Source organism: Chiloscyllium punctatum, chromosome 4, assembly GCF_047496795.1.
Source record: "Chiloscyllium punctatum isolate Juve2018m chromosome 4, sChiPun1.3, whole genome shotgun sequence".
In the NCBI taxonomy this organism is placed as follows: domain Eukaryota; kingdom Metazoa; phylum Chordata; class Chondrichthyes; order Orectolobiformes; family Hemiscylliidae; genus Chiloscyllium; species Chiloscyllium punctatum.
In genome coordinates this window covers 35,614,934-35,634,393 of record NC_092742.1, presented here as the reverse complement: position 1 = coordinate 35,634,393, position 19,460 = coordinate 35,614,934, and the positions used below count along the sequence as shown (strand labels likewise).

At 39.9% G+C, this 19,460-nt stretch overlaps 1 protein-coding gene across 1 annotated transcript in view; it reads left to right on the top strand.

Annotated features, from left to right (window-relative positions):
* mnat1 (MNAT1 component of CDK activating kinase) overlaps nt 1-19,460 on the top strand; it is a 182,401-nt gene that overhangs the window by 47,863 nt on the left and 115,078 nt on the right. Inside the window, exons 5-6 of the mRNA XM_072568372.1 lie at nt 10,625-10,765; nt 15,264-15,389. Of these exons, the coding sequence (XP_072424473.1) occupies nt 10,625-10,765; nt 15,264-15,389 (267 nt within the window). The remainder of the gene's footprint in view (nt 1-10,624; nt 10,766-15,263; nt 15,390-19,460) is intronic.

The window sequence follows — 19,460 nt, the reverse complement described above, 5'->3', positions numbered from 1 at the left end:
TCCTCTTGCCTTAAAAATATGCCCCCCCCCCTCCAGTTTTGAACTCCCCCACCCTAGGAAAAAAAACTCCTGCCATTTGTATGCCCCTCATGATTTTATAAACCTCTTGAAGGTTACCCCTCAAACTCCTATGATGCAGTGAAAGAAGTTCCAGCCTATTCAGCCTATCTTTATAGCTCAAACCTTCCATTTCTGGCAACATCCTCGTAAATCTTCTCTGAACACTCTCCAATTTAGTAGTATCCTTTCTATGGCAGGGCAACCAGAACTGTACACAATACTCCCAGTAGAGGCCTCACCAAACTCAACAGAACATTCCAGCTCTTATATTCAAAGGTCTGAGCAATGAATGCAAGCATGCTAAATGCCTTCTTAACTACCTTGTCTATATGCGACACAAATTTCAAAGAATTATGTACCTGAACCCTAAGTCTCTGTTCTACAACATTACCAGGGCCCTATCATTAACTGTATAAGTCCTATTCCTGCTTGTTTTACCAAATTGTAACACGTCACATTTACCCAAATTAACCTCCATCTGCTGCTCCTCTGACCATTGGCCCAATTGGCAAAGATCTCTTTGTAATCTAGATAATGTTCTTCACTATCCATAATACCCCAATTTCAATATCATCTGCAAACTTACTAACCATGTCTCCTAAAGTCATTTCTATAAATGATAAACAAAAGTGGATCCAGTACCTGTTCCTGCAGAACACCGCAAAAAACAACATTCCCACCCCCACTCTCTGTCTCCTACTGAAAAGCCAATTTTGTATCCAATTGGCAAGCTCTTCCTGAATCTCGTGTGATCTAACTTCACTAACTAGTCTACCATGTGGAACTTTGTCAAAGGCTTTACTGAAGTCCAAATGGATGTAAATCCTATCATCCAACAACTTACCCACTACCAATGTCTGACTCACAGGTCCATAGCTCCCAGGCTTATCTTACAGCCTTTCTTAAATAAAGGCACAACATTCACCATTCTCCAGCCTTCCAGCATCTCACCTGTGGTTGTAGATGATATAAATATCTCTGCTATATGGGCCCACAATTTCTTCCCTGACTTCCTACAACACCTTGGGATACACTTGATCAGGTCTTGGAGATTTATCCACCTTCATGTTATCTAAAACTTCCAGCACTTCCTCTTCTGTAATGTGAACTATTTTCATAAATCAATAATTATTTCCCTGTGTTCTCTAGCCTCCATTTCTTCACTGTAAAAATTGTCGTGAACTATTTGTTTAATATTTCTCCCATTTCCTGAGGATCAACACAGAGATGACCTCGTTGATCTTTAAAGGGCCTATTCTCTGCCTAGTTACTCTTTTGCTCTTAATGTATTTATAGAATTTGTTTGGATTATCCTTAACCTTATTTGCCAAGGATATCTCATATCCATTTTTGGCCCTTTTGATTGTCTTCTTAAGAATGCACCTACACTCTTTATACTCTTCAAGAGATTCATTTGATCCCAATTGTCTCAGTCTAAAATATGATTCGTTCTTATTCTTGACCAGAACCTGATTATATAGTTGAAGACTGGGGAATTGCTGCCTATACTATCAACATTTTGAGGAACACGAAAGTATAGGAGAAATTTTTAGAGAACATGAAGTCATGAAGAATTTTATATTCGATATAATACTCTTTAGATGAGGGTGTAACATCTGTTATGTAGAACTGAGGCTGGAAATCTTTACATCACAGATGTGATTCTATTCCCTTTACTGGCTGCTGAACTTTCCGGTACATTAAATTCAATGTATTTTTTGATTCCAAGCTCCAATCACTAGGATTGCGCATTTCTACCTCAATATTTCTACTTCCATTGTCTGATTTGATTATTTGATTCGATTTTATTTATTGTCACATGTACTTCAGTACAGTGAAAAGCAATACAGGCAGATCATAGTAAGTAAGGACATACAGATCATAGTGTGAAAACAAAACTTGGACAATTTAAAGCATATAGGTTACACCACACAGGACATGCACTTGGCAAGATTAGCATTAACAAGATCAACATTATTTGAAGCTAGAGGGTGCGTTCATCAGTTTGATAATGGTAGTGAAGAAACTGTTCATGAACCTGCGTGTGTTCAAGCTTCTGTATCTCCTGTCTGATAGAAGAGTCTTTGGGAGACTATTACCGGGGTGGGATATGTCTTTCATGACGTTGGCAACCTTTCCACAGCAATGAGACATGTAAATGGGATCCAAGGATCAGAGGTTGGCTTCTGTAATGGTCTGGGCTGTGCATACAACCTCTGTAGTTTCTTACAGTCCTGGGCAGAGCAGTTGCCGTACTAGGCCATTATGCACTCGGACAGTATGCTTTTTATGGTTCATATTAAAAGTTGGACCAAATTTCCTGAGCCTTCTGAAGAAGCAGAGCCATTGTTGTGCTGCCTTGACTGTCACATCTATGTGGGACATCCAGGTGGTTGTTGGTTCTTGTCACTTCTCGGAACTTGATGGTCCCGACCGTCTCATTGATATTGATGGGGGCGTATTCTCCTCCTTTCTTTCTGAAGTCAATGATCAATTCTTTAGTTTTGCTAACATTGAGAGAGAGGTTGTTATCATTGCAAGCGCTCTATTTCCTTTCTGAATTCTGACTCATTGTTTGATGTCCTCCTATCATGTTGCTGTTGTCAGCAAGCTTGAAAATAGCATTTGTTCAGAATTTAGCAACACAGTCGCGAGTGTACAGGGAGTACAGTAGGGGGCTGAGAGTGCATCATTGGGGGTCTCCAGTGATCACTGTTACCATGGAGCAGATGCAGTTGTCTATCTTCACTGATTACAGTCTGGGGGTAAGGAAGCTGAGGATCCAGTTGCAGAGGTTGGGGCCAAGACCTAGGTCTTGGAATTTTGAGAGCAGTCTGAAGGGGATAATGGTGGTGAAGGTGGAACTGTAGTCAAAGAGCAGGAGTCTGATGTAGGTGTTCTTGTTGTTCAGATGCTCCAGGGATGAGTGAAGGGATAGGGAAATGGCTTCTGCTGTGGACTTGTTATGTCGGTAGGCAAATTGCTGGGGATTGAGACAGGCTAAGAGACTAGAGTTGATGTGCGCCATGATCAGCCTCTCGAAGCGCTTCTTGATTATGGAGTTCAGAGCCACTGGGTGGTAGTCATCAAGGTACATTGCATGTGTTTTCTTTGGTACTGGGATGATGGTGGTCTTCTCGAAGCAGGTAGGGACTTTGACTAGTGGCTGAAGATGTCAGTGATTACCTCCGCCAGGTGGTCTGAAACCAGGCTCGAAGTGCATGGCCGGGGACTCCGTCCAGGCCGGTTGCTCTCTTAGGTTGACTCCCACGCAGACCAATCTGCCATTGCAATTATGGTGGATGGAACAAGTGCATCCAGAGCTGTTGAGGTAGGTGACACTGTGCCGCCAGCATTCTGCTCGAACTGAGCATAGAAAGCATTGAGTGCACCAGGGAGGGATGTGTCTTTTGTCTCTCCTTCAGAGCATCAGAGGCTGAGGGATGGCCTTATATAGAGGTTTATAAAATCATGAGGGGCATGGATAGGATAGATGGACAAAGTCTTTTCCCTGAGGTCGGGGAGTCCAAAACTAGATGGTATAGGTTTAGGGTGAGAGGAGAAAGATATAAAAGAGACCTAAGGGCCAGAGGGTGGTATGTGTATGGAATGAGTTGCTAGAGGAAGTGGTGGAGGCTGGTACAACTACAACTGTAGCATTCAAAAGGCATCTGAATGGGTATATGAATAGGAAGGGTTTGGAGGGATATGGGCTGGGTACTGGTAAGTGGGACTAGATTGGGTTGGGATATCTGGTCGGCATGGACGAGTTGGACCGAAGAGTCTGTTTCCGTGCTGTGCCTCTCTATGACTCTATTGTTAAGGCCTTACCACAAGTGGCGGGAGTCTGTGTGGTTGGTTTGGGCCTCTAACTTGATCCGGTACAACCTCTTGGCATCTCTGATGGCTTTGCAGAGGTCATATCTGGATTTTCTGTATAGGTCTGTGTCGTCCGATTTGAATTTGCAAACTTAATCTTCAGTAGGGAGTGGATTTCTCAGTTCAATCAAGGTTTCTGGCTGGGGAACACCTGGATTGACTTCTTTGGCACACAATCCTCCAAACAGTTATTAATGAAGTCTGTGACCATGGCGGTATGCTTGTCCAGGTTTGCAGCTGAGTAATTGAATACGATCCAGTCTACCAATTCTGCATTTTCCTGCTATTCACCAATAAATTCCTCAACAATTTTCACCATTGTCTTCAGGCTTTATTTCTCCAGTTCTTTCCTTGCCCAGCTCCTGAAGTCCACCTTGCATAAATTCCAAATTATGCAAAGTTCTGTTGTTCATAACAAATTCTTTACTAAGTTGCAAACATTTTTCACTTCTTCCTTCCAGTGTGATAATTGAAAAAACCCTTGTATTGCTTTCCTATCTTGCTACTTGTTTCGGCCAATTTCTGTAACCTTCTCCAACCCTGCATCGCAAGTTGCTTTAGTTTGCTATAGGTATGCAATCATTTTTTTTCCCCTTTTAAATCCACAATTTGTGGTGTAGTCTTCAGCCTGAAAAAAACCTACTATTCTTGGAACTCTGCTGTCAGACATTTCCTGTAATCTATCTTCCACATATTTTTGATTTCCTGTAATATTCCTTGAGATATTTAAAAGGATGTTGCTATATAGCTTTGGTATGTGTGTTAACTGAAGTCTTTTACATAGCTTCTGTGGTTTTCAATATAATAACTTAATGTCAATAGAAACTACTTCTAAAAATAAAACCTGCATTTATCTAGCTCCTTTAAGAGATAAGGTCTTAGATTCATGTAGGCATAAGTAAAGGGTAGACACTGATAGCCCATTGGAAGATAAATGTAAACTTTTGAAGGTGAGGTGGGATAGAAGATGATAAAGCATGGCAGAGAGAGATACACTATATGCACGCAAGATGGCCAAAGTCTTTCAAGTAAACCAGAATTGAGAGAGAGAAAGAGAGCAGGGTACCTGTGTGCAGAGATGTAGTTCAGAAAACTTTGCAAGAGAGCATAGGTTTAGGGTGAGAGGGGAAAGATATAAAAGAGACCTAAGAGGCAACTTTTTCACTCAGAGGGTGGTACGTGTATGGAATGAGTTGCCAGAAGAAATGGTGGAGGTTAGTACAATTGCAACATTTCAAAGGCATCTGGATGGGTATATGAATAGGAAGTGTTTAGAGGAATATGGGCCAGGTGCTGGCAGGTGGGACTAGATTTGGTTGGGATATCTAGTTGGCATGGACAAGTTGAACTGAAGGGTCTGTTGCCGTGCTGCACATCTCTATGACTATGACTTGAAACATCATGAAGGCAAGGATTTTAAAATGGATTTGTTGATGGCCAAGAGATCACATTGCTTTGTGTAATCATTAATCAAAACATCAACATTGACTGGAAATGTGGCATTTGAGGGTGGACTTTAAGAGGATTAGAGTGCAGCTTTTTTTGAGCTGCTTAGAGTTTATAATGTAAAGCTTGAGAGCCTCATAAAGACTATTGAATAATTGGAATTAGAAATGGGAATTAAAGTGTCAGCACTGGAAGGCCACAGAGATTGAGATGCATAATGAACGTAGTCATTATGTCAGAATGTCAGAAAGGCAAGGTTACATTGATCATGGGTGACTTCAATATGCAGGTGGACTGGGTAAATAATGTTGCTAGTGGATCTAAAGAAAGGGAATTCATGGAATGCTTACAGGATGGCTTTTTGGAACAGCTAGTCATGGAGCCCACAAGAGAGCAGGCTATTCTGGACCTAGTGCTTTGCAATGAACCAGACTCTATAAAAGATCTTAAAGTAAGGGAACCCTTAGGAAGTAGCGACCATAATATGGTAGAGTTCAGTCTGGAGTTTGAAAGGGAGAAGGCGAAATCTGATGTAATGGTGTTACAGTTGAATAAAGGTAATTATGAGGGCATGAGAGAGGAACTGACTAAAATAGACTGGAAGCAGAGGCTAACCGGGAAGACACTAGAGCAAAAATGGCAGGAGTTTGTAGGTATAATTGAGGACACTGTACAGAGGTTCATTCCCAAGAAAAGAAAGATTAACCGGGGAGGGATTAGACAACCTTGGCTGACAAAGGAAGTCAGGAAATGTATTAAAGAAAAAGAGAGATCCTATAAAGTGGCTAAGAACAGTGGGAAATCAGAAGATTGGGAAGGATACAAAAGCAAACAGAGGATAACAAAGAGTGTAATAAGAAATGAGAGGATCAAATATGAAGGTAGGCTAGCCAGTAATATTAGAAATAATAGTAAAAGTTTCTTTCAGTACATAAGAAACAAACGACAGGCAAAAGTAGACATTGGGCCACTTCAAACTGATGCAGGGAGCCTAGTGATGGGAGATAAGGAAATAGCAGGAGAACTTAACAAGTACTTTGCGTCAGTTTTCACAGTGGAAGACAGGAGTAATATCCCAAAAATTAAAGGGTGTCACCGGGCTGAGTTGAGTATGGTTGCCATTACGAAAGAGATAGTGCTAGAAAAGTTAAAAAGTCTTAAAATTGATAAATCTCCTGGCCCCGATGGGATACACCCTAGAGTTCTGAGAGAGGTTGCTGAGGAAATAGCAGAGGCATTGGTTGAGATCTTTCAAGAGTCACTGGAGTCAGGAAAGGTCCCGGACGATTGGAAGATGGCTGTAGTAACCCCCTTGTTCAAGAAAGGATCAAGGCAAAAGATGGAAAATTATAGGCCAATCAGCTTAACCTCGGTTGTTGGTAAAATTCTAGAATCCATCATTAAGGATGAGGTTTCTAAATTCTTGGAAGAGCAGAGTCTGATTAGAACAAGTCAACATGGATTTAGTAAAGGGAGGTCATGCCTGACAAACCTGTTGGAATTTTTTGAAGAGGTAACAAGTAGGTTAGACCAGGGGAACCCAGTGGATGTGGTCTATCTGGACTTTCAAAAGGCCTTTGATAAGGTGCCACACGGGAGACTGCTGAGCAAGGTGAGGGCCCATGGTGTTCGAGGTGAGCTGCTGGGATGGATTGAGGATTGGCTATCTAACAGAAGGCAGAGAGTTGGAATAAAAGGTTCTTTTTCAGAATGGCAGCCGGTGACGAGCGGTGTCCCGCAGGGTTCGGTGCTGGGGCCACAGCTGTTCGCATTATATATTAATGATTTGGATGAGGGAACCGGGGGCATTCTAGCGAAGTTTGCCGATGATACAAAGTTAGGTAGACAGGCAGGTAGTACTGAGGAAGTGGGGAGACTACAGAAGGATCTAGACAGGTTGGGAGAGTGGTCCAGGAAATGGCTGATGGAATTTAACGTGAGCAAGTGCGAGGTCTTGCACTTTGGCAAAAAGAATATAGGAATGGACTACTTTCTAAATGGTGAGAAACTTAATAAAGCCAAAGCACAAAGGGATCTGGGAGTGCTAGTCGAGGATTCCCTAAAGGTAAACATGCAGGTTGAGTCTGTGATTAAGAAAGCGAATGCAATGTTGTCTCTTATCTCAAGAGGGTTGGAATATAAAAGCAGAGATGTACTACTAAGACTTTATAAAGCTCTGGTTAGGCCCCATTTGGAGTACTGTGTCCAGTTTTGGTCCCCACACCTCAGGAAGGACATACTGGCACTGGAACGTGTCCAGCGGAGATTCACACGGATGATCCCTGGAATGACAGGTCTAGCATATGAGGAACGGCTGAGGATACTGGGGTTGTATTCGTTGGAGTTTAGAAGATTAAGGGGAGATCTAATAGAGACGTACAAAATAATACATGGCTTTGAAAAGGTGGATGCTAGAAAATTGTTTCTGTTAGGCGAGGAGACTAGGACCCGTGGACACAGCCTTAGAATTAGAGGGGGTCATTTCAGAACGGAAATGCGGAGACATTTCTTCAGCCAGAGAGTGGTGGGCCTGTGGAATTCATTGCCACGGAGTGCAGTGGAAGCCGGGACGCTAAATGTCTTCAAGGCCGAGATTGATAGGTTCTTGTTGTCTAGAGGAATTAAGGGCTACGGGGAGAACGCTGGCAAGTGGAGCTGAAATGCGCATCAGCCATGATTGAATGGCGGAGTGGACTCGATGGGCCGAATGGCCTTACTTCCACTCCTATGTCTTATGGTCTTATGGTAGTTATGTAGAATAATGTTGATTACTTTTTCAAGTGGTTCCATTGTTATGGATGGGACTGAAACTAGAGTCAGAGAGTCCTAGAACATGGAGACAAGTCCTTTGACCCAAACTGATCCATGCCAACCTAAATGTCCATCCACGCTAACCCCATTTCCCTGCACTTGGCCCATATCCTTCTAATCCTTTCTTCTCCATGTATTTGTCCAAATGACTTTTAAGTGTTGTTAATGTACCTGTCTCAACAATTTCTACTGGCAGCTCGTGCCATATGCATACCACTCTCTGTGTAAAAAGGTTACTCCATTATTTTTTCCCCTCTTACCTTAAACTGATGCCCTCTAGTTCTTGATTCCCCAACCCTGGGAAAAAGACTGAGTGCATTCTCCCTACCCATGCCTCTCATGATCTTAAACACTTCAATAAGATTCCCCCGCAGTCTCCTATGCTCTTAAGAAAAAAATCCTAGCTTGTCCAATCTCTCCCTATAACTCAGACCATTAAGTCCAGGCAATGTCCTCATAAATTTCTTCTACAGTCTTTCCAGTTTAATAACATCCTTCCTATAACAGATGACCAAACTGAACACAATACTCCAAGTACAGCCTCACCAACATCCTGTATAACTGCAACATAAATTCTCAACTTCTGTATTCAATGCCATTGAAGGCCAGTGTGCCAAAAGCCTTCTTCCCCGCCCTGTCAACCTGTGACTCTACTTTCGGAGAACTGTGAATCTGAACTCCACGGTCCCTCTGTTCTACTACACTCCTTACGGCCCTACCATTCACCATGAAACTCCAACTTTGATTTGTCTTTCCAAAATGCAAGACCTCACACGTATCTCTATTAAACTCCATTTGTCATTTCTCTGCCCACTTCCCCAGCTGATCAAGGTCTTGCTGCAATTTCTGCTGACCTTCCTCACTGTACATGATACTGTACTGCCTATTTTAGTGTCATCAGCAAACTTACTAATCATGCCTTGTACATTTCATCCAAATCATTGATGGAGATAAACAGTAATGGGCCCAGCACCAACCCCTGAGGCACTCCACTAGTCACAGGCCTCCAATCCAACAAGCATCCTTCCACTATTATCCTGTGCTTCCTAATATCAAGGCAATTTTGTATCCAATTTTCCAGCTATCTCTGGATTCCATGTGATCTAATCTTCCAGAGCAGCCTACCATATGGAACCTTATATGAAATCCATTTCGACCAAGATTCCATCATTCCTGATGAAGGGCTTTTGCATGAAGTTTGATTTTCCTGTTCCTCGGATGCTGCCTAACCTGCTGTGCTTTTCCAGCACCATTCTAATCTAGACTCTAATCTCCAGTCCTCACTTATGCCTACACCATTTAGACCAAGCCTACTGCCCTGCCCTTGTCAACCTTCCTAGTCTCTTCATCAATGAACTCTAACAAATTTGTGAGGCATGATCGCCCATTCAAAACGCCATGCTGACTACTTCAAATCAAACCCTGTCTTTCCAAATGCATGTACATCTCATCTCTCGGAATCTTCTCCAGCAACTTACCCACCGCAGATATTAAGCTTACTGGTCTATAGTTCCCAGGCTTTTCTTTGCAGCCCTTCTTGAATAATGGCACAATACTTGCTACCTTGCAGTCTTCTGAGATCTCACCTGTGGCTAACGATGATGCAAAACTATCAGCCATGACCCCTGCAATTCTTCTTTAGCCTCTTGCAATGTTCTTGGATGTGCCTGGTCAGGACCATAAGATTTATCCACCTTCATTCATTCTAATACATCCAACACCTCTTCTACTGTGATATAGACTGTCCCAAGACATCACCACTGATTTCTCCAAATTCCTAAGTCTTCATGTCTTTCTCCATGATAAACATAGAGGAGAAATATTCATTAAGAACCTATCCCATCTCCTGCGGTTCTACACATACATGTCCACATGTCCATATAACATATGCCAGATGCTGCAAATCTTTGAATGCAGGTATATATTTAAGGTTGCTGAAGAATATCAGAGAGATAACTAGTGAATCCTGATCCTTAGCTCACTGGAAGTGATTTGTACAGAGCTTGGTTACTGCAAGTGCCTTCTGTTATTGTACTGTGTATCCTTGTGGAATTATTGTATTAAAAAAAAATTAGAGCAGTGGCTAATCGTAAAAAAACACTTTTCTAAGCATGTCTGTTGTCCATGCTTGCCCAGGTTTTTTCCGGACATTGGCTTCTTGTTATTGCTTCATACACTTTTCTTGTTGACATTTATTGAAATTTTGCCACTAAGCTTGGCTAAATGCAAAGACTCATTAAAGTGGGTATCATAAGACATGACCATCTGCTTGAAGTCATTATTGAAGTCACAGTGCATTGCTGTTGGAAATATTAGATTACTCCAACTAGGGATTTAGGTAATATGTTATACTTGAATTATTCATCAAATAGGTTTCTGTGAAGTGAAATCTATATGTTTCAGCGAACATTCTTGCTTTCTACTTTAGAGCCGGGAGCAGGAAGACTTGGAAGAAGCTTTAGAATTTGAACGGCAGGAGAGTGATCAAAAACGTATGCTTTTACTGAAGGAAGAACAAATGCAACAGTTGGCAAAAAAGAAAAATAAAAAGGCCCTTATTGATGATCTGGTACGTATAGATCGTAAATCATATGACATACGCAGATGCAGCAAATCTTTGAATGCAGATATATATTTAAAGTTGCTGAAGAATATCAGAGAGATAATTAACAAATCCCGTTCCTTAAACAAAAATAGCTGTTTGCTGGTGAGTTTTAATACAGTTCCTATATTTAAAGAAAGCCCCAAATCTGACTTCGGCAACTAACTGCTCATTAGTATATGTAAAGTATTGACATGCATTATAAAAATAGATTGCTTATATTAGCCAGGTGATTATTAAGACCATAAGACATAGGAACAGAAGAAGGCCATTTACCCCTCAAATCTGCTTGGCTGGTACTCCACTTACTTGCCTTGCCCCATTGATTCCTTACTGATTTAAAAACTCCATTGATCTCCGCCATCTGAGTACACTTAATGACCCAGTCTCAACAGCCCTGAGTGGTAAAGAATTTCACAGATTCACTATCAACCGAGAAAAGAAATTGCTCCTGATCTCTACCTTAAATGTGCGACCCCTTATTCTGAGATTATGCCCTCTGGTATGGGACTCTCCCAAAGGGGTAACAACCTGTCCATATCTACCGTGTAAAGTCCTCTAAGAATCTTGTATGTTTCAATAACATTGCCTCCTCTTCTTCTATATTCCAATTAGTACAGAAATCAATTTATTTCATATATCTGATATCAGCCTAATAAACTTGCTCCAGACTGTCTCATGCCAGTATATCTTTTTCTTGGATAAAGGGCCCAAAACTGTTCACAGTATTCCAGCTGTGGTTTGAGATGGTAATTTGAAGTAGTGTTGGAGTTAATTTTACAAAGTTTTCTCAATTCAGGAAAGGTTCCATCATACCAGAAAGTCATGAATATAATCCCACTACTTGAGAAGTGGGGGAGGGGGTGGGGGGCAGACAGAAAACTATAGGCCAGTTAGATTGATGCTCTGATTGGTAAAGTGTTAGAATTGATAATTTTAAGGGGTTATAACTGCACATTCGAAAAACTTTGAGGTAATTGGGATGAGTAGCCATTGTTTTGGGGAAAATAAATGCTCATGATGTATGCATAACATATTAATATGGATAGCAGATTGGCTGTCTGGCAGAAAACAGTGTGTGTAAATGGGTTTATGCCCTGATTAGCAGGGTGTGACAAGTGGTGGCCTGACAGCTTTGTGCTAGGTTCACTTTTTATTTGTATCAATAGCTTGAATGAGGGAAACAAAAGCATTGTAGCTCAATTTGCAGATGACAGAAAGGTAGATAGGAAAGTATGTAATGAAGAAGACACAAGGAGTTTGTAGATGAATTGACAGGTTGAGTGAGTGGTCAAAAATATGGCAGATGGAATATAATATGGGAAAGTGTGAAGTTGTTCACTTTGTCAGGAAGGATGGAAGAAATAGTGTAGTACTTAAACAGAAAGATTGTGGAAATCTGAGATACAGAGGATTTTAGCTGTCACAAAGTGTTAATTTCAAGGTATAGTACATGATTAAGCAGGCTAATGGAATTCGAGGAGAAAGTGAGTACTGCAGATGCTAGAGATCAGAGCTTAAAAATGTGTTGCTGGAAAAGCGCAGCTGGTCAGGCAGCATCAAAGGAACAGGAGAATCGACGTTTCGGGCATAAGCCCTTCTTCAGGAATGGAATTCTATCCTTTTATTATGAGTGGAATTGACTGTAAAAGTAAAGCCGTTATGTGTCAGTTATATAGGGTATAACTAAGACCACATCATGAATAGCTAGTGCAGTTTTGGTCTCCTGATTTAAGCAAAGGCATAAATGTGTTGGAGGTGGTTCAGAGGATGTTTACTAGATTAATAGTGAAACGGAGTGAGTGGTCTTATGAGGATAGGTTGTAATGGCTGGGCTGGGTGTTTAGAAGAATGCGAGTTAGCTTAACTGAAGTATACGAGGTAAAAAAAGTGGATGTGGGAAACATGTTCCTTCTTGTGGTTAAGTTCAACATTAAGTGGCACTGTTTGAAAATTAGATGTTAGCCTTTTAGGACTGAGATGAAAATTTTTTTTGAGGGCTGTGTGATTTTGTAATACTCAGGAATTGGAAACTGGGTCATGGAATATTTTAAAGGCAGGAGGTAGATAGAATCTTTTTTGGCACGGGAATCAAGAATTATTGGAGGGAGATGTGGAACTCGAAACACATACAGGTTGTTCGTGATCTTATTGAAGGCAGAACAGGCTCAAGGAGCTGAATGCTCCTGTTTCAGGCGTTCCATCACAATCTCAATTGAAGTTACGACTAAATCTTCCAGATTCAAGACTGAAATCCAGCTTGATAGATAATGCATCTTTTTATTTAATAAGGTGATCTTTCACTGAAATGCAAACATGCAATATTGCACATCTGGTTTTAACAATAAAAGAACAATTTATTCCAAAAAATTGATAGGATTGAATAAGTCAAGTTTTTTGTATATAACACAATTTGAAACATTTCAAAACAAACCCAAAAATACAAATTCCATCAATCCCCACAGCAGACTTTACATTACACAAACATTAGAGAGAGAGAATTCCCTTCTCTATCACCTCTATAGGTTTGACTTGATTGTTTTCAATTCCTGGTCATCAGAATTTGACAACTTCTTTCTTGTATTTACACAACTAAGTTTTGGGTTTTTTTTAGCTTCAAATAATCCCTTCATTGAAACTAAACACTTTTACACTAGAGCTTTCAAACTAAATCTCATATACTAAGGTAACCAATTTCTAACTTTCGTGAACTAACTCTTTGCTCTAAGAGAATTGTTTCATGCATCCAATTTCAAACAAGTTGTCTATGAACTGAAACCAAGTGTTTCCAAGCTATGGGTGTTTGACCTAAACAAAAGGAAAACAACCCTGATCTTTCCAACTGAAAACTACTTGTAAAACTCTTCAGTGCAAATAATTCCCATCATCACCCCAGGGACTCCCTCTCTCCTGGTTTAAAAATAATTCATGGCTCCAGAAATAATGACAAGTTATCATTAAACTCACTCACATGCACAGACCAAATATCTTGTGTCACTGGTTCAAAGTCCAAGTTCTAAAATAAATGATAATATTTTAGGCATATTATTTTAAATGTATATAAAATCACACAGCTTACATCACAGATCATGTGCTGATTTGAACAGGAGTCTTGCTGGCTAATGAAATTCCTTGACTACTTGTACAGGTGTTAAACATAAGACATAAAGTAGCTCTGCAAGTTCCAGTTGTCAAGGCTTGTCGGAAGATTGGTGTGAAGTTGTTGGGCCAAAGGGCCTGTTTCCATACTGTAGGGAATCTAATCTAAAAAAATTCATCATAAAAAAAACTCCCAGTCTCACCACAATGAAATAAATGAAAACTTGGTTACTGATGGCTGTGAGCACACACCACACAGCATTATTTTGGTTTTCTTTTAATTATAATGTGTTTTTGTCAGCTGAAGTGGAGTATGGTTTACATTCTTGTTTGCCTTGATATTGGCAAAAAATAAAACTTAGGCCTAAGTAAGCACTACACAGGATGACAATGGGTATGATTTCTACTCTCAATAAATAAATTTCACTTTTTTTACCAATTGGATTTATTAGTAATTATTTTGGAGTTATAACTCTAATTGTCAATTCTCCAAGAAGCTGGAAACATTCCTTCCACATCTGTCTAGTCTAATTAATTTCATAACATCAAGGACCATGTAGGATTGTTTACTTTTAAACAGTGGGGCACAAGGAGAAATTTAATTGAGGGTACAAAATTATGAGAGTCCAGAAGGTGGTCGGAAAGTACCTATTTTCCTTGACAGAGATGTAAATAGCAAGACAGCATAGATTTAAAATAATTGGCACAAGGATTTTTGAGGGTGGTGGGGTCTGGAACTGATTACCTGGAACAGCAGTCGAGGCAGAGCTCCTGAATCCAGTTGCCAAGTAGTTGGACGTGCTGTTAAGGAGCCACAATCTGCATGGCCATGAATCAATGGATGGAAAGCAGGATTAAATTCAATAGCTTTTTTTTTGGCTGGCATGGATGAAATGGGCTGAAAATCTCCTTTAGTGCTGTAAGTTTCTCTCTCTGTATTTTTCTTTGTAATCAACATGTTAGAAGGCACTATTATGCCTTAAAAAAAAGACGAGAGATTATTCTGAGGCTAGTCATTTTTTGAGAAATGACATAATTTTCAATCATGTCATTAAAGTAAAATAGATACCATTTGGATTGCCAGCCATACAAGTCAGTAACTTTAAATTTCAGGAGACTATCAGCCAGAAAAAGAAAGAGTACAGTTTTTAAGAAGGTGTCAGTGGAAATCCAGATTCAGTCTTGAGGAATATTGAACTCAATTTCTGAAGAATACAAATATACCTAATGCTAATTAGTAACCTGAATTAGTTATTAAGTATGGTGTGTTAGGAATCCTTCCCATGTCTCTATACCTCAACTTAGGGAACAAGGGGATTCTTTCTCACTGCTTAAAGCTGTAATCTGTCATCAATGTGTCTGGTAGGAAAGCTCCCAGCTGCCTGTAAGCATGCTTTTGGCTCAGCATAAGGATCGGGCTGCACAACTGGAAACACAGTTGGAAACACAGCAGCAAGTCAGATCTGTCACATTCTCAACTGGCATTAAAATGGTAAGTGTTTATCTACTTGGCAAATGTTACATTGGATCAACATACATTCAAAATACTTTTTCAGTATGTCATGTAAGACTTGCTTTATGAATCTTAGTTTGTTTTAATTTTTTGATTTAAGACTATTGAATGATATTTGGATAGCATTATTGTTAAACTTCAAAAGTAAAACATTACGCTAGTGTGAACCTGATTTGTGCACAATATTTGAATTAGTTGAATCAGGAGTAAAGTAAAGGCTATCATGTTATGTTATTCTGCTTTGCCCTTCTACATTAGTAAAGAGGAAATTTCAGGAACTCATGATGGAAACTTAAGTTGCTGTACTATTTTGCTTTGTGGTATTTTTGCTCCAATGTCACACATCATTCCTGACCTCTTTCACTTACGTTTCTGTAACTATTAAATCCATAAAATATTGTCATGCTTCCATTGAGATCAAGAAAGACACATACAGCCTTCATTAAAACTTTAGCAAGTGTAGATTTTTCTAACTGAAGGAATCATTGCTACATTCTTGGTTAATAATTGTTAAACTTTTACAATCACAGTGGTTTTACTGTACATTGAGGGTATGGAATAATGAAAAATGTTAAGTATTTAGATTTGCCTTCTATAAAAGTATCCTTCTATTCTAAGGTGATCTTAACCAGTGCCACTTGACAATTCATGAAACATGGTTTTTGTTGTTGTTTTAAGTATTTCCCTCTTGTCAGAGGGAGAAAATTGCACAATTCCTTTTCTAACAAAGTAATATAATTCATTTCAAAATGTATTTATTCATGAGATGTGGCATTTTTAGCATTTAGCATTTTTGAATGCAGGAATTTCACAGTGATTCTACTGATCTCCCATTAAAAGCTTCTGTAGGAGGTCAGTCAGGCTCCTGTCGCAATATAGTACACCTAGTTGTGTCAGATATCCACTGGCCCTAGGAGTTTCCATTTACTCATGTAGTAATTAGACTATCACACCATCATTTACAAAACAAAAATCAGGCTTTTGGTGGATATTCACGATGCCAAGCGTTCCTGTTACTGATCAGCAGTCGGAACCTGTGTTTCAGTGATGGTGGTGTACTGAAAGAGAATTAGAACTTGTGACATTAGGCCTGGCAAGGGGCCTACAATGCCTAAGGAGGATAGTTATTTTTTAAAGTTACTTCCTGGATCAGTTCTGTTTTGTAGGACAGAGGTAACAAAAAATATTCATCTGCCTCCTTATTCATTGCAAGTGAGCTCCCCTCTCATAGCTGGTAAACTCTGGTGAAAGTCGGAGGTCCAGATATTCTGATTTTGAGATGGTTGTAGGAACTGTGCAGGCAAGAGTTTACTTCAGCATCATTCAGAGTCTTCAGTGGTGGGAATTTCCTGAGAACTTGGAGATTCCGATGGGCATCTGGATTACTTCAAAGAAGTACCTTAAAGTTCAAGAATTCAGAGGGTTCCAACTCACTTGAGCTACATAGAAACCCAGGAAAGGTTAGAGGATCAAAAACCTACTCTACATATTGGGTGAATATTAAACTGGATTCCTGACACCTTTGAACATTCTCCCCTTTCTCTAACCGACTCCCACCTTAGTCTGCTAGAGTAGCACTTCTTGCCTGACCCAACACCATTGCCCTCTCCTTTCTGCCATACTCCAAACACTTCCCCACTCCCTTGAGCTGTCAATGTATTTGCTGGATATTTAAACTACAGAATATGGCATAAAAGGCTGCAAAAGGGGACATGGTTTCTATACAGATAATCCTTGCTGCTAGATTCCTGGATAGATTAATAACTGGAGGCCAGGAATCTCAAGCACAGAGGTCATCTAAAGGTGTGGACAATATTTAAGCGAATATTATAGTTGGAAATTGAGTTTCCAAACCTGAACAGAATATCTGCGACAATATTGCAAGCTATCAAAGTCTTTGATTCTGGTGCAAATACTGGAATTGCTATCCATTAAATTCTCGGGCTGAATTCTCCATTCTAAATTTGCAAATGTGAATTTTTCGAGCTGATTTACTTTCTGTAAATAGTGGTTTCTAAAGGAAGGTCACTTTGGGAACTATATTGCATCTACAGTCATTAAAGATTTATGTATTGCAGTTTTAGTTATGTAATAGTGACAGTAGTTGTTACTCCAGAAATCAAATTTTGTGATTCTTGATTTGGCTAAATATACTTATAAAGATTTTGATTTGGACTATCTGAGTGCCCACCTGAAATATTCTTTCCTTAAGTAAAGAAAAAAAGAAAACCAAGGTCAATTTTGATTGAAATGAACTTGTCGAAACAAATGTCTCCTAACACTAAGTGGGCGGCACGGTGGCACAGTGGTTAGCACTGCGGCCTCACAGCGCCAGAGACCCGGGTTCAATTCCCATCTCAGGTGACTGACTGTGTGGAGTTTGTACATTCTCCCCGTGTCTGCGTGGGTTTCCTCTGGGTGCTCCGGTTTCCTCCCACAGTCCAAAGATGTGCAGGTTAGGTGAATTGGCCATGCTAAATTGCCCGTAGTGTTAGGTTAGGGGTATGGGTGGGTTGCGCTTCAGCGGGTCGGTGTGGACTTGTTGGGCTGAAGGGCCTGTTTCCACACTGTAAGTAATCTAATCTAATCTTCAAACAAAGCTACTGAGGCATTGAACATGATAGTACAGTGGACCAACAATTTTTGTTTTCCTAATTGCTGATTCAAAATTCAAAAGCAGTTATTTCTGATAAGAATTCTTGAACAGAGTAAAATGAGAGATAAAAATGTTGGAAAGAACATTTTCCTTCTGAGACACTTAGGTGCAGTATTCTCTAGTCCAAGAACACATCCGTTTGCATGAAAACATCCTTAACTTCGAAACAATCTCAGCTTCAAGTTCAGAAAAGCACCCCAGCTACAGCAATTTGACATTTTTGAATTTTGCGCACCCATCACCTTGTGACCCTTACAATCCGTGTAGATGCTCATAACTTTTTAAAGTAAACTTCCCAGTGACTGACAGAATTGTATAACAGGATTTCATGATTTAAGACTGTTACCATAACAAAAACACTAAAACTAATATTAAGTAAACATTACTTAGGATCTAATACATTAAATTGCAGAAAAGGAGGGTTGCCCTCCTACCAATTTACACAAATGAAAACTCCTCATGCCACATCTCTGCAGATATGTATCTTGTAAGTTCAAGTCCAAATTACAGTCAGTGCATTGCAAACCCTTTCTCCCTGCCACAGTCTTTTAGTGGACTTTGTAAAAGTCCCTTCAATCTTCTTACTTGTAGTGGTTTCCATCAGCAAGTCCCACTTTGAATCCTCGATCCTTAAATTTCAGGTCCCAGCTGTTTCATCATTTTTCCGAACCGAAAACCAATTCTTATATATGCATTGCAGTTGTGGCTTCACTGCCTCACGCACCCAAGCATCCTCCCTGCACCCCATGTCAACTGCGTGTGTGTGTCTGTCTGTTTCTCTTTTACCTCCAAGGATCTCAGAGCAGAGTCTTAAGAGTCAGTTGCCGGCCAAACGAGCTGCCTTCTAATTGATAGCCTGCATTAAAACTTGCATCTTTTAAGTCAGGTTTGATCTGAATTTTTTCTAACGAACAAACAATGCATTTATCTTTGAGCAGATTCTAAATGAGTCCTTGATTTAGAGAAAACAGGTGAAAGTATAACTAACTTATAAAGGCACTGCAGATAAGAAGTGCGATTGTCACTGGATGTTAAAATTTTGTTGTAGCCTATTTTGGCGACATATAGGTTTGTGACCAGGCAACCTTATTTACAAGTCTGCCAGTCATCCACTTTTATCACTATTGGGTTTGAATCCAGGTAGTGCATGTAAAAAGACATGAAAGATTTTTCTGTCTTTTTTCACCAACAGCTGCAGGAATGCAAAAAATGTATTTTAATCTGTTGTCTCACTTTTAATGAAAGTGAGAATTGTACTTGATTTTTTGACTGACGTGTTTTAAACTTGACGTTCTTACCAGTTTTGCATTCCTTGAACCATATCTTCATACTTGGCAAATTGCATATGTGATGATACGATGGCTTTAAGAGGTTATTTTGTCCTTTTTTTTTGT